The sequence below is a fragment of the Vanellus vanellus genome, assembly GCF_965231255.1.
Source record: "Vanellus vanellus genome assembly, chromosome: 5".
Classification (NCBI taxonomy): domain Eukaryota; kingdom Metazoa; phylum Chordata; class Aves; order Charadriiformes; family Charadriidae; genus Vanellus; species Vanellus vanellus.
The window spans coordinates 55,143,682-55,159,530 of record NC_138910.1 but is presented as its reverse complement, the minus strand read 5'-3'; the positions used below and the strand labels follow the sequence as shown (position 1 = coordinate 55,159,530).

Genomic DNA, 15,849 nt, shown 5'->3' with positions numbered 1-15,849 from the left:
TCAGCTCCTCCCCAAAGTCTCATTTTCCATAAGAATTTTCATTTAAAGTTCTCATGCTGGGGGTGTGAAGGTGGGTGTTAGGGGTAACTTGATCTCATAGTGCAGGCGGGTGAAATGAAACAAGTCATACGGTTAGGGGAAAACCAGAAGTCTGTTTTCCAGTCGTTCTTTAAGCTGCCTGTGAACTTCTCGTGCTTCTGCTGGTTGGTCTTCTCCCTCCTGCTATGCTGAATCAAAGCTTCACGAAGTCCCCACTCTTCACAGAATGCAAAAGGAACACTTGTGACAGGCAGAAAATATTACTGCTGGCACTGGACTTTCAGTTCATCAGGGGAGAACTGCGCAACCAAAAATAGTGCACAATACAAATGAAATTATATTGTCCATCCCCAGGAAAAAAAAAAAAAAATAATCTGCATTTAGCACTTGAGATCAGCAATAATTAGATGCAAAGCCTGGGGGAAGACATGAAAAATCAAAATACAGAGAAGAAAGACAATGTCATAAAGCAAACAACACATTATTGAGGAAAGAAACGTGTCTGGACATCCAATTGCATCCAATATGCAAAATTTGCATAACACACAAAACCAGAACAGAAATAAAGTAGACCAAAACCATTTTGTACTTTGGCTTTTCAAGTGAATTTTGAAGCGTTCCAAACCTGTGTTCCTCACAGGAGGCTGTGATGGGAGAAAGGACTGAATTCCAGTTAGATACCTAGAATGTCAGTTTACTTAATAAAAAAAATACAAGCTTCGGAATTATGAAACATCCCTTGAAACGTTTCCTAAGGCACATGAAATAAGAAGTACCCTCCTGATTTGAAAAGATCATTCAGTCTTTTCTCTCACAACTTTGCAAACTTAAGGGATGTGCTTATATTCCTTACTGAATTATACAATTATCAACTACGCATTAGCAAACAAAAATATACACATTTCACAATAACTGGAAACCTTTTCCAGTGTTGTCACCATTTCAGATTGATTGTTATTGCTGTATTTCTCTTTTAAGTTTAAGTCAGTCAAATATGAATTAAATCACTAAGTTTATGACTTGGGTGTGATTACAATAGAGTGCAAAATCTTGGCCATTTATTAAAAAAAAAATGTACCAAGTGTAAGCTGGGTTTCTCAACTAGCTAAGCAATGGTGAAAATCTGCTAAGGAATATAAGGCAGGCAATACTGACACTTGTGGTCATTTCTAGATTGCTATTTCTCATTCAGTTAAAAACATGCTTGTGATAGTTATGAAACACATTGGGATCACAAAGTAGCCAAGTAAATTACAAATATTCTACAACCCTGTCCTCTCCACTCTAAATGACTAATGGCAGACGAACAGAATGGCCACTGGCCATATACCTAATAATTCTTAACACAGAAAATTGAAACTAAGCATTTATGACGTTCTGTATTAACACATTTCCAGAATAAAGTTTAAAAGCAAATAACCAGCCTTGAAAATGTTGCCATTAATCATTTTGAACTGTCACTTGAAAGGTTTTCAACACATTACAGCTGAAATAATACTACATGTTTCTATGATAAAATAGAATAATCTTTGCAAAGTACTCATGAAGTATCCAGAAAGCACATTCCATATGGGAACATTCAGTTGACAGGTCAGCTATGATGTACGTATTTAGTTTAACTTTCATGGGACTCACGGCCACCAGGCAGAAAATTACCAAGCAGTACACACCTGACTATCGCGAGTACTCTAAATTGCTTTGAGAAACTTCTGTTAATGTTGTCAAAAGAGAACTTTATTTAATGGCTCAACCTTAGTGTCTGATTTATTTTAAAACCAGTTAGACATGATTCTACTGACACCCTCTGCAGATGACATGCAGGAAGTTTAAGTTTTTTGAAGAAAATATTGCAAACTCACACACCTTTGTTATGCATAAGTACATTTTGCATAGTTCACAGTTGTCACGTGCACAGGTTATTTTAAGCAGATGTCTTTTACTCCTTCCATCTGCTTCTAGCTTTGCAGAACTCACTGAACTGTCAAGCTTTCACTGGGCACGGTAACTCCGTAGTGTTCCTTACACACACGCTGCACATCTTCACATCACATCAGAGTAACTCCTCCTTAGCCTTAATAGATGCCAGCATTTCAAACACTAACATTGCAGCTTCTAATTTAGGATGTAACCATAGTAACATTGCAGAACATACTATTCCTTGGATCAAGAACAAGCAGTCCACTGACCCTTCACGGTGAGTTTTAGCCGAAATAAAGCTCATTCCAACCTCCAGCCCAACAAGATTACTCAAACCTTCAGGTCATATTTCCAGTACAAAGCAAGCTCTGCCCTCCTGAAATACCCAGAAACAGTCAGTATCGTATAAAAATAGTAAAGAAAGTGCTCTAGAAGAAAAGGAATACGTTCCTGAAACTTTGACTCTTTAAAGCTACATCAGCCACACCCAGATAGAAAGCAGTGGAAAAATCAAAGCTTTTCCTTACTTTTCTGAAAAATGAGCTGCTCATCCTTTAAAAGCAAAGAATGAGTGAACATAAGAAATTGTTCATTAAGATTCAAGAATTCAATATTCAATTTGTTCACATGGCAAGATGACAAATTTTACACATATCAACAGGCAACAGTTCTGCCTGAACTTTACAAGCTATGCACAAAAGCGATATGGTCATATAATTAAAAGCTAAAGCTGACATTCGTTCCCTTCTAAATTCACTTTAAAACATATTCTGTTCAGAAAAAAAGGCCCTTGGGATTTTTGTACATTTAATATTTACTAATGAGCATCTATTGAAACATAAAACCAGCTCTGCCTGCCCCAATGTGTAAACTTACTACACATAACTCACAAACCTTACGCTTCAGGTATAGTGAAGCGGTAGTGAACAAATTAAGTGGAAACACTATGGATTTTAATAACCATTCTGCTGAAATTTAGACTTGTTTCCCGAATACAATGCTATGTGTCTTACCTAAAAATTCGAAAATCAGAGGCAGATTTACATGCTGGTATGCAAAAAAACCCCATTACTTGCTTCTATGTAAATCAACACGAGTAAATTAACTACACAAATATCCCAGTCAATATCCTACTCATAGCTCAGAACACAGCAAATTGACAATACTCCTAGCCAAACTCTGTCACATACTTCTATACATACAGCAACAGATTATATAAAGTTCTGTATATTATATAGGGTAAGGATAAGAAAGCTTTGTGCATTTAAGTGGAAAATTCAGTAGACTGAGCACACATGCAACCTTTCAAAGCACTGATCCTCAATTATTCATAATCATCCCAGAACAGTAAGTGGTGCTGGACACAGGTCTCTCCTCTCTCACCCCACCACCCTGCTGACCTCCCCTTCATTATTTAAATACAATATTTTTTTAGAGCGTAGGAGATACAAGTCTTTACTGATATGCATGTTATATTTGTAATTAATATTTAGGGAGTATGCTCATGTTCCGAAAATGTCCTCAAATAGGATCATAGGATTTGTGGAAATTGTCATCAGGATAGGAAATGCATACATTAAAAACAAGACTAAATTAATAGAGAAAGTTAGTGTACACAGCTGATTTAGTTAGGAGGATATAAATCTGATTATGTTCCTAGTAAATTATCAGAATACGTATCTAGAATAGTAAAACACACTGACTGCCTGGGGAAGCCTTATTTGCCAGTAGAGGATGTACCTACCCCCAATCCTACTAACCAGAGATACCATGAGAGAGCAATTATATTTTATTTATCCTTTGGCTAAAAAGAAAACAAACCAACAACTCAATAAAACCCAACAAAAAAAAAAAAAAAAAAAAAACAGTCTAAAGAGCTAGTCATTAACTTTTCAAAATAGAGTGGACACACATAGTGACTAATAAATACTTGGGTAAGTATGCTGCTAGCTTTCTATTGTCTAAGCTATCTATTGTGATATTTTATTTATAACATATAGTAAACATAATAAGATGCTTCAGTATAGGAGGGTCAGTATTGAAAGGACAGAAATGAAAGGAACACAAGTTTCATTAGGACCAGAAAAACATTTTGTATAATTCAGGTATGTCTGTAACAGATAAAAGACATTTCAGATCCATCAATAATTGAAATCAAGTGCCCCCAATTCTGCAATATCAGACTTCGACCTTTACCAAGGGAGAAAGCCATTAACAGCAGAAAGACAGCTTAACAGCATGTGCTTATACATTAGCATTGTTCAGCTTAATTGACTAACCTAAGATTACAAAAAGCAGCTTTTATAGCCTAAGCATGTGTAAAGGAAGTATGAGCAAAATAAATTTTTATTTTTTTCTTTGGCATGAAGGTGAAAGATTTATACTCAAAGAAAGCCAAATGGGTTAAATCAGGCTTTGCGTAAAGGAAGTACAAGCAAAATACATTTTTTTTTTTTTTTTTTTTTTCCTTTGGCATGAAGGCAAAAGATTTTTAGTCAAAGAGAGCCAAACGGGTTAAATCAAGCTTCGGTATTTAAATGCTTATAATTCCTTTGCACTGCAGAACAGCTTTTGGAATACAGGAATAGAATGTCTAGCATTAAAAATTCCCTAGAGAATCGTAAGTTACACTGTCAAGGAAAAGTGAAAACAATTTGAAAAAACCCTCAATCATTCATTTAATAATCATACAATTTTTATACTATTCACCTATCATTGTGCTTGAACTGAGTACGTATCATTTATCAAATAGGAGCAAGTGCCTGTGAAGCTTTCTGGCTGCCTTTGCATTTAGTCAAAATGAATGCAAACAATCACGTGGGATTCAGCCAAGCAATGACGTTAAATTCTGCTCTGTCAGAAGACAGCATCTGTCAAAGCCCACATTTAAACTGCTGCCTGCCTGTGCAGCAGCTGAGGAACTACGGAATGGATTTTATAGAGCAGAATCCTCGGTTAAAGCAGCTCAAAACCATTTCTATTACTGCCTAGCAACAATGAAGGAAGGAACAGAGGGGAAATCCTATTACTGAAGGCAACTGAACCACTACGCGCTAGCACTCCCTGCTAACATTACCATTAGAAATATGGATACTGAGGAGAAGAGAACACAGCACCGCATTGTCCGACAAGGGAAACACCAGATGTAAAAGCTCCAATACGTCGGCCGTGAACGCCAGACCGCCCCGATCCCAACAGAAACGAGAACTACTGTCCTTTTGTCTGAAGGATGAACAAAAAGCCCCAAGACAAGGACAACACTTATGAGCAAGGAAGGTAACACAGCAACGAGCAGACAGATGGACAGATTGGATACTGTGAAAAGCAATCGCAGGGAGCAGACTGTTGGGGGATGTGCGCATGTTCGATAGCATCTTTTTTGCTGAAGTGATGGCGTGCCAAAACTATTTTCTGTGGGTATAATCCTCGCACCATAAATGGCCTGACCAAGGAAGGTATGTCAAATCCTTGTGTGTGATATTCATTTGATTTGTCTGTTACCTTTTCAGCCATTACAGATAACAATCGTTGCTAATTTGCAGAGCCCGGAGATAACATGTCTCTGAAAAGGCAGAAAGAATTCTAGCCGGTTTTCCTCTCCCACGGCACAATGTCACTGCCTTACACTTACTAAATGCATTGCTTTCAGTCTGCACAAGGCTGGTGTAGCTGGAAAGGAGGGATTAAAGGGATAATGCTGCTGCTGTAATGATTGCTTTTAACTGAGAAATTAAAAACTCAAACCCCTCCAACACAGAAAAAACACAGTTAGAAATCCTCTCAAACTAGGTCAGAATTAATCCTTATCTGAAGTAATCTTAAAGCACTGGGAAAATGGCCATGATGAGACACACTGAGAGCACCGAACCACCAAAACAGACCACACAGACAAATTACGTTATCTTAGAAGTACCTTCAGACCTTTTTGCACTTGCATTTCCCCCCCCCCGAAACACAAGCAAAATGTCATCAGGCTGATAGCAGCCAAGCATAAACCGGGAGCGTGCGAAAGACTGGACATGATTTAAACCATGAGCAGTGCAATCAGGCACCACGTTTTACAAGTAACATCAGGCTCCCCTGACATCCCAAAAGGAAACCTTCAAACCTTCAAAATGGTGAGCACATAACTTATCTCATGCCATCACTGCAATTTCTGTTTAGTATGAAAACACTGACTGTTTAACTTTGATCATAAAATGACATTCCACCTAATTGCCATTCTTTCCTATTTATTGTTGAAAATTAAATACTTCATCACTAGTGGCAAACAAACAAGATGAATATTTGCAATACAAATTTAAGACTTAAATCTATAGCAATTTAATACACTACAGAAAGAAAGTGCTTACCTGCAGAATCTACCAATAAGCTATAATAAATCATTAAATGTCAATACAAATGTGCTTTCTTTGCCCGAGGCAATGCTAACATGCAATAAAACAACTGCAACTGGAAGGAGTTCAGATACCTAAGGATGCAGCATACAACAGTCACTGGTTTCAGATCACTTTTAAAGACATCCAGAAGATAAAGTCTCTTTCCAGAACTTTTAAAACAAAAAATTCTACCTGCAGGCAATACTCCTGGAGAAGCATGTCTCGCTAGTGGTGCGACTTTCGCATCTGACATTTAAAAACCTGCACATCAAACCCCATCCTGAGTACTGTTTTGTGCAAAAGATTAACGCAGTTTGTAAGTGAACTCAGGCACATTATGCGAGGCCTAAGATGCAGCCACTGCTGCTGTTTATCAGAATACCGACTCAGGCTGCCTTTTGAACTCTTCCCTCTAATTAAAGAGTTTACCCACACAGCTAATCAAAATATGAAAATCCAGGACGTGTGAATAGGAAGTCGAATGCTTCAATCTGCAAAGCTATAATTATAGAGCAGAACTGAAAGTACAAGGAACCAAAACACCAGCAGAGCACAGACCACAAATAAGAATTCAAGAGGCAAGCACAGTTTATATATTTGGCATTTGATTATGCATCAGTGACTGCACAGCCAAGTGCCAAAAATGAAGTAGAACTACTATAAATCATATCTTCAAAATACAGAGCTACATGCAACAACACACTTTCAGAGGACAAGGCGATTGTATGGAGACCTTTTGCTATACTTAGGGGTTGTGGTTTTTTTTTTTTTTTTTTTTTACCTACTGCCAATGGTTGGTACCTGTCCATAAGCTTCTGTGAAATGAAATTTTAAATATTTGGGCAAAAGCAGTAACCTTAATTAAAAAGCGCGAGAAAACCAATATTTTTATGATACTACTTGATGGTGGTTTAACGCATATTGACAGCAGCTTACATTATTTTAAAACAATGCATGCTAGCATGTAGTATTTTTTTAAAGGAGCAATTGCTATTGCTGTATTTCAAATGCTTAACACCCACTGTATATTTGAAATGTTTACACCTGAATTACAAAGAAAATCAGACACAGAGTTATTTGTGGGTTTTTTTTTTAGTCAATAGTTTTATGAAGCTTAGAAACAGATGTGGGTCCTTCCCCTACCCATACAATGCCTTTTTAAAGCGCAAACAGAGATTCAAGATTTTCTAGGAAATGCCCACCTAGAAAAAGCAAGGAAATAAGTGAGAAATTACTCTTTAAATTTCTTATGATTCTAGTTCCATCCCTCACTGTAAAACTTATCTTAATGTGCACAATGTGAGCAGTCTAAAAAAAAAAAGAAAAAAAAAAGGTTTCAGCCATTACAACTGCCTTTTCTGAGATACTTTTTCAGTGCATCATAGAAAGACAGCACCTGAAAACTCTTCAGTTTACACAAGTATCTACATAAGTTCAGATTCTCACTTTCGCCTATTGCCACATGAAAGCAGGTGCACAACGGAACACTACCTCAGTTAAAAATTAAACACAGATTAGTAGTACAGTGCAGATTTGCTGAAGTATTTGCATTTAATAACTGCAGTTTTAGAAGTGGAACAATTCAGTGTGACAAAATTAACCCAAATTCTAGCTGCTACTCCACATTCATAAAATTCTGGTTCTTCCTAAACTGCATACACATGCAATGGAATGATAATTAATCTAGTATTCCCACTGTTGCCCTCCAAAGTGGTATCAAACAATTAATTTCCCTGAGATCTAGGGTACCCTTTGAAGTGACATTTATGTTTGCTTATGCAGAGATATTCTTCCCAAATAGCTAAGTGTTCATTTAAAACTCACTGCACACTGCAGAGAACCTAAAAATTATTAGTTCTGAGGGCAGGCTTTATTTTCTAAGCATGCAAAAGCAGGTGCAAATGGTCAGATAAGCATAAGTCTTCTACCTTTGGGGCTTATTTTCTTTCACGTAAGGATAATGTCTGAGTTAAAGCAGCATAAAAGAGTAGTGTGGAATTTCAAGTTAATTCAGGCCACATACTTTAGACACACATGTTTAACAGCTGTAGACTGGAAAATAATTTTTGATAGATATCTCAGTCTACGGTAAGTGGCATCAGTCCCAAGCAGGTTAAAAAAAAAAAAAAAAAAAAAAAAATCAGGAATACTTTCGGTGAGCTTGAGAACAAAATTCATGAACGCTGTGTAACAGCACAACGATGGGGAAGAGCTCAATAGATCACTAGGCAAATATTTTACTATTTCAGAAAGAGAATTAAGGAGCAGCGTTGCCTTTTTAGATACGTTTACAGTGTTACAATCCACAGTTAAAATCCCCACTTACTTGCTCCTCCTAGTGGAGTTTAGCAAGAGAGACAATTCCAACTCGGTGCAATACTGCTTCCCCCTTGCTTCCAAATATGGCAAATGAGGCATCTTCTGCATACACGTTATTTTGTTTATATATAAACTGACATACAGCAATTAAAATAAAGCTCAGTTACGAGTCTCTCCCTACCCTTTTGAAATACAAATTTTCCTTTACATGAACCAGTCAGATTGAATGTTCACACACGCACAATTTAGTATTATATATATAGTATTCAACTGCCATCTCATCTTCAATTACTTCCTTACAATGTAAAATCCTGTAATTTCCAATATAACATGTCACTTAGCTTTTAAATGCAGAAATTAATGCAAATATTGGTTTTAGAAGATAGCAAAGCAATTAATAAATTATACATTTATATTAGAAATAGCATTTTCTATGGACTCCTGTTCAACTGTCATCCTTTTTCCTATACAAAACCCTAGGGCCCAGAAATAAATTAGAGCAAATTGAAAATCACAAATGAATTGCTACTGTGCAGTGAAAGGTTCATTTACAAGATGATGTGATCAGCTTTTAATATGCAGCATCATGAAGCTGCCATATTGACTCTGCTCTTGAATATGAAAAAAATTTAAGAGAAAATGAAGTACAGACTACTTTGGCACTTTTTCCTACAGTTACAGCTGTTGGTAACAATACTTGAAATTTCTGTATGATACCAGAATTATAGTACTTACATATAAATTTATAGAGGGGAAAAAACCCCAAAGTCATGTTCTTCAGACAGTTTACCAGGAACTTGGTGTTCTACAATTTTACTTCCAGTAAATACAAACTTTTACCTCAGATTTCTGCCTACTACAACAGCTACAACCACCAACAGCTTAATTTTACATCAACTGCATATGAGCCTGGCATAACAGCCAAGCGTTCCATTCAGTATTTTCCTTCAATGTGGAGTAGAAGGTTAAAGGTGCCGAAAAGGTGACTGAAAATGTTATCCTGCGTTACCATCTGAGGGCTACGAAGTGAGGTTACTGGACCCTGAAAATTAATTTTGACAGGTGCATCTTCTCATTGACTTTCTGAACACAGTCGGGGCCGGTGGAAACACACCAAGCAGTGTACTGTGACTAACACAACTCTGCCATAATCAACCTTGCGCCGTCTGTCCCACCACCAATACATGACCATTTTACAAAAAAGGTTTTTAAACTGTGAGCCGTACTAGCCTCTGCACGTCAAATCAATTTTAATTAATGCCAGTAAGCCTTCCATCTGGTATCAAGGCCTTTTCATTCAGTTCTTCTCAAACACTGTACAAGGATTTCACAGTCAGTATACACAAAGCTATTTATGGCTACTTCACACTTTTTCTGCTAACGTGATCAATTTATTATTTTTTCGTTTTATCTTCGGTACCCAGGATGTTTTTCAAAACTTCTACCATGCAAAAAGAATTTTTAAAAGCTAACAAATCAAGTCAACTGTAATCACAAAATAAGGTTGGCTTTTAGCATAAAAATCAAACCTTGTTTATATTAACACGGGCTGGTTTTTCAAAAAACATTGAACTCAATTTTATGTTTACGTCTACTTTCTCATTATAACCTGTTATATTACAAGCACGTAAAATTAAAGATTTCTGATTTTCTTTTTTTAAATCTTTGCAGAGTGAGCCATTTGGAGACAGTTACTCGACATGAACAAAAAAAAAATGAATACCAAAGAATAGCAGTGGATTCAAAAACGATCGAAAAAGCATTTTGCTTGGCCATTGTCTCATATCCCATCATTGGATTCTTACAACATGCTTCAGTGGAGAAGACGACACTGCTGCTGTGCAAAGATGACCTGGAATTCCAAAAGGTCTCTGTTTCGCACCCATCTCATTGGCCTGATCTCTCTCGTGTTTCTTTTTGCTATGTTTCTGTTCTTTAATCATCACGACTGGCTGCCAAGCAGGGCTGGATTCAAAGAAAATCCTATGGCTTACACTATACGAGGATTTAGATCTACAAAAAGCGAGACAAACCACAGCTCTCTAAGGAACGCGTGGAAAGATGCCGTACCTCAGACGCTCAGGCCTCAAACAGTCACCAACTCCAACAACACAGACCTGTCACCACAAGGAGTAACTGGTTTGGAAAATACACTCAGCGCCAACGGAAGTATTTACAATGAGAAAGGTACGGGGCATCCAACTTCGTATCATTTCAAATATATCATCAATGAGCCTGAGAAATGCCAGGAGAAGACCCCTTTCCTAATATTGCTCATAGCTGCAGAGCCAGGCCAGGTGGAAGCTAGACAAGCTATTCGGCAAACTTGGGGTAACGAAAGCCTGACACCTGGCATCCAAATTGTTCGTATTTTTTTGCTGGGGTTAAGCATCAAGATAAATGGATACCTTCAGCGTACCATACTAGAGGAAAGCAGGCAGTACCACGACATCATTCAACAAGAATACTTAGACACCTACTATAATTTAACCATTAAAACTCTGATGGGAATGAACTGGGTTGCATCATACTGTCCCCGTGTTCCATATGTTATGAAAACTGACAGTGATATGTTTGTCAATACCGAGTATTTAATACACAAGCTTCTGAAACCAGAACTTCCTCCAAGGCACAAGTATTTTACAGGTTATTTAATGAGAGGTTATGCACCTAATAGGAACAAGGATAGTAAGTGGTATATGCCACCTGATTTGTATCCAAGTGAACGTTATCCTGTATTCTGCTCTGGAACTGGTTATGTTTTTTCTGGAGATTTAGCAGAAAAAATATTTAAAGTCTCCCTAAGCATCAGACGTTTACATTTAGAGGATGTATACGTGGGGATCTGTCTGGCCAAGCTGCGAATTGACCCTATGCCTCCACCCAACGAGTTTGTCTTCAATCACTGGCGAGTTTCTTACTCCAGCTGTAAATATAGCCACCTAATTACCTCCCATCAGTTCCAACCTAGTGAACTGATCAAATACTGGAACCACTTACAACAAAATAAGCACAATGCCTGTGCCAATGCAGCAAAAGAAAAAGCAGGCAGGTATCGCCATCGTAAACTGCACTAGAAGGACAACACTCCCTCTCTCAAATGTACTCCGTGTGCAATTTGTAAATACCGCTGAACGCATGTACAGTGAAAATGGATGAGCTTAATGGGACAGCCTTTAGTTGATCCCCATCACATAGTGGAGTCTGAAAATTATTTTTTTAAGTTAAAGTATAGCTCTTAATAACACTAGTATTATGAAACTATAACCAAAAGGTTTTCCCAGAAAATTTGAGGAAAAAAAGGAGATGGTATATAAGGATTTTTGTGTTAACGTGCAATAATAAGCATGCACACTTTGGTGGTACAAATGCTGATTTATGTGCCAATAAAATATAATTGAGCCTATTTTCCACACTAAAATTTTGTTTAAAAAATGCATTCATAGCTCTAGTTCTCTTCAATGTAATAATTTCTTGTTATCTAGTATTGCTATAAAATGAAAAATGAGAAAGTCAGGAAATGCACAAAGGGCAGATCAGTTTTACCTTCAAATACCACATTAAAATTATTATACACTTCATTAAGGTACAACACATTTAGCAATGCCACATTTCTGATTTAGTAAGACACTACCCATTAAGCCTAAAACACTAAGTACGTACTCTCTTTAAGTAGGTCCAGTTTTGGGAAGGTTGCTTATTTTGGTTAGGAAGGAGGGGATAAATGAAATCAAAGTTCAGAAAATTGCCATTTTGTGCATCACCTTTGGAAATGCAAGTGGTGTTCCAGATTCAACTACATTCTTCTCAAAAAGTTGACTGAAAGTTACTTCATTCTTTAAAAGTCACAGGGCGAGCTCCTAAAATCTGGTGCCAAGTAACATTCGTCTCGGCATCGTTAATAGTAGATTCAATGAATTTGTGCAATTTCCTCTTGTAACTTCAAGGTAACTAAAAGGCTGATCAGAAATGCAAAATGGAACCTCAAGTCTTTCACTGTAGTCTCAAAAACATCCCATTTTGTGGAAAGAGGGAGAAAACCAACCAAATCTTTGTTGATTTTGCTCTTTCCTGCCTGCCAAAAAGGTGAAAAATAGGTCTGCTGGAGAAAATTAAGCCACACACCTTATGTTATATAGGTGGGGAAGACTAGATCATGGTAAAATTTAGAGTTCCAGATAGCAACATGGGTGAAAACAAATTCTAAGCAATTTCAGAAATTAAAGCCACAACACATACCACTGAAAATAAGTTGAGAGAAGTAGGTTAAATCTATTTACAGGTTTCCAGTTTTCTAACAAACAGAACTTTTAAAGTTTATTTTCCAACAAATTTACAGCAGAGTTGTATCAGATTCAGGTTATTACTGTTTGTCACAGTGCCAGGGTAAGCAATACCCACCTCTGATTTAGCAGCAAATGACGGAACTGTGATTAGTTTTCTGTTTGACTGGGACTTTTTAATTGGATAAAATACAAATATTTGATGTACTTTTATTATTTAATAAAATTGATTATATTTATGGTCTTCAGACTTCACTTTTTATGGAAAAGCTGCTCAGGAAGAAATAAATTTCTAGCTTTAGCATTACTTGACTTTTCTAGTGTTCCCTAGTTCTTAAAGCCTAGTTTTCACACCATGCACAATACAGAGATCACAGCAGGTTTTTTTTTTTTCTTTGTAATGAAAAGACAAATCATATTACTGAGCACTCTGAGCAGCCGTAAGGCTGTCTGTATCCAGGAACTTACACACAGACTGTATCACACTGGACTAGCCCTCTGAAGAAATTCTAGGAGCTCTTATTGATGATGGGTATGGGAATTTGCTCGTCGCTGGTGGGTTTCTTTTTTTTGTGATCCTCCACTAATTTTTCTCATCTGCTACATTTGAAGTATGATAATAATACATCTGTGCATTTTCAAAATACCTCAAATTGTAGAAATGTCCGTTTCTGGGGAAAGTAAATGTGTGTAAAAATAGTAACTCTCTGCAGAAGAGATTGAAAGTGCGTCCACTCAGTTTTGGTGATGATTATTGGCGTTCACGTAACACAGAGGTGCAAGCTGCGTCAGAAAAAGCCTTTGGGACCCTTTCAGCACCCATTTGTAGTTTTCTTCCCACTCCATCTGCCTGCTTCCTTCCAGCTAATGCAGGCCACAGTTAATATTCCAGCTGAAAGCCACCTGGCTTAAGTTAACTATATGCAAGCTTTACACAACAGTGCAAGTTTTAGACAACCAGAGTAAGTGTCGAAAGCCAGCTACTACTCAGGGGTGTTTGGTTCTGCAAGATGTACAATGCCATAAGTGGCTTCTCCTCGAGTAATGCTGACCAAGAACACAGTCCATCCTTTTGGAGGGGACTTCAACACTGTTCCCTGCCTTCAGCACTTTCAAGCTAGACTATAGCGTGCTCAACTTGGATTTTACCAACTCTGGCTAGTCCAAAACGCCGTTACTGGCTTCTCGGTATAGTCCAAGAGGTTAATAACTAAACCTTAAATAGTTTGGCACTGGAATCATAAGTTTGGCAGCCAAACAACCTCTCGGGTACTCCACTTTGGAGCTCGTGCATGATGCCGATCTGCCTGAGCTTGGCAGAATTACGGTACAATGCCCACAAGTTCAGTATATCAAACCTCTTCCTAGTTAAAATACTAGTGAGGAGTATAAGATACTAAATAAAAAGCCATTTTTAATGCCCTTTTAAGGGTCCAACATAATTTTTAAAAATTTGTATTAATGTTCGGGTATCAGTTGAAACTACTGCATAAATATATTTGAATCATTATAAAGACAGCCAAAGGTTACTTAAATCATTTGTATCCGAGTACTGTTTTCTTGCACAGTTCGTTACAAAGCTTTCAGAAGCAGGAGGGACAGCTTGTATAATGAAGTATGCAATTATGGAATGAAAGATCTACATTCCATTCTCTGAATGTTTTTACTGTTTTCTAGCTTGTGTTTAAGCTATTTGCTTACTCTACTAGAATATAAAAACAGTTCGTTCATGTTAAAAATAGTGCAATAATTATTTATATCATTAAAATCTTTGACAAGTTCTCTCACTTCCTTTCCCCATGAAGTAAGACAAAAAAAAAATGCATTTTCATTAGCAATAGGATACAAGCTTGTATCTAAAAGTCTAACATGTCTGCAGTGCAGTAAAATAAAAAAGGATATAACTACTTCATTCATGGAGGTATAGAAGTTTGTATAATATTTGCTTTAAATGTTTTTACTTCTCTGTGTGTCTGCTTCAGGGTGAAAACAAATACAAAAAGACATAATGACCCAATGTATTATAGGAAAAAAGTATACAATGTCATCAGTACCATTATTATGGCAAAGAAAAATCTTAGAAAAGCGAAGCATGGTAAGAAAAATCAGAAATGGGAATTCCGTAATTTTTCCCTACTTATTTAACTTTCATCTAAATAAAAATCTACACGTTGATACTAGATGACCAAAATGGAAGTCCCACAAAAACACATTATTCACCAGCAACAGAACTGTTCCTTTCAAGTTTCCCATTAACTCAGTGACGTGGGGTATTTGCAGATCACACATCTATAGATTTGAGCATGGAAAATGCACAACTACAGGTTTTGATGTAATACAACTGATCCTATCCCCAGCCATTGACAGATCTCTCATAGGTAAAATCTCACGATCTGCTACAGCCTGAAAAAAAATTACAAATAAAGGTACTTCCAAGCCTCAGTCATTGGTCTGAGGGAAGTTTCAGTGTCCATTAAGATCTTCACTTAAGTGTTATAAATTATTTTTATGTCCTATAAATTTAAAATTATATGATGGCAGTGATCTAGAAAAGATGAGACAGACTGGCTTTCAGGTTCGCCTTACTGGAATAGTAATTTAAAATTTGCTTTTCTTTGCAATGCAGTAATATAAAATGTGTCAGTCTGTATTTATAAAATATTTTCAGAATATATTAACATGTTAAGATACGCATTAACTATCTCAGAATCCAAGCTAAATCAAGCACTGGAGGGGAAGGAAGCCCCTAGTAGCTATTACTTTAGGCTGCTTGCCATTCTACTAATTTTCCTGATACGTTAACACAATCCCCAATCATACTTCAATCCAAAATACCTACGTAATCCCACAGTGCAAGAAAATCTTATCTCTTGAATGAATACTCATTGCAATGTGTGAAAACTTCCTAGGAG

General features: G+C 37.0%; 2 protein-coding genes across 2 annotated transcripts in view; one reads left to right on the top strand and one right to left on the bottom strand.

The window, feature by feature from the left end:
• CDC73 (cell division cycle 73) overlaps positions 1 to 15,849 on the bottom strand; it is a gene marked incomplete at its 5' end in the record, with an annotated part of 110,214 nt that overhangs the window by 37,174 nt on the left and 57,191 nt on the right. The gene's annotated exons all lie outside the window — the stretch shown is intronic.
• On the top strand, positions 10,463 to 11,731 carry B3GALT2 (beta-1,3-galactosyltransferase 2; the record flags this gene model as incomplete). Its single annotated transcript, XM_082484520.1, has 1 exon — positions 10,463 to 11,731. The coding sequence occupies one exon, from the start codon at positions 10,463 to 10,465 to the stop codon at positions 11,729 to 11,731; it is 1,269 nt and encodes a 422-aa protein (XP_082340646.1).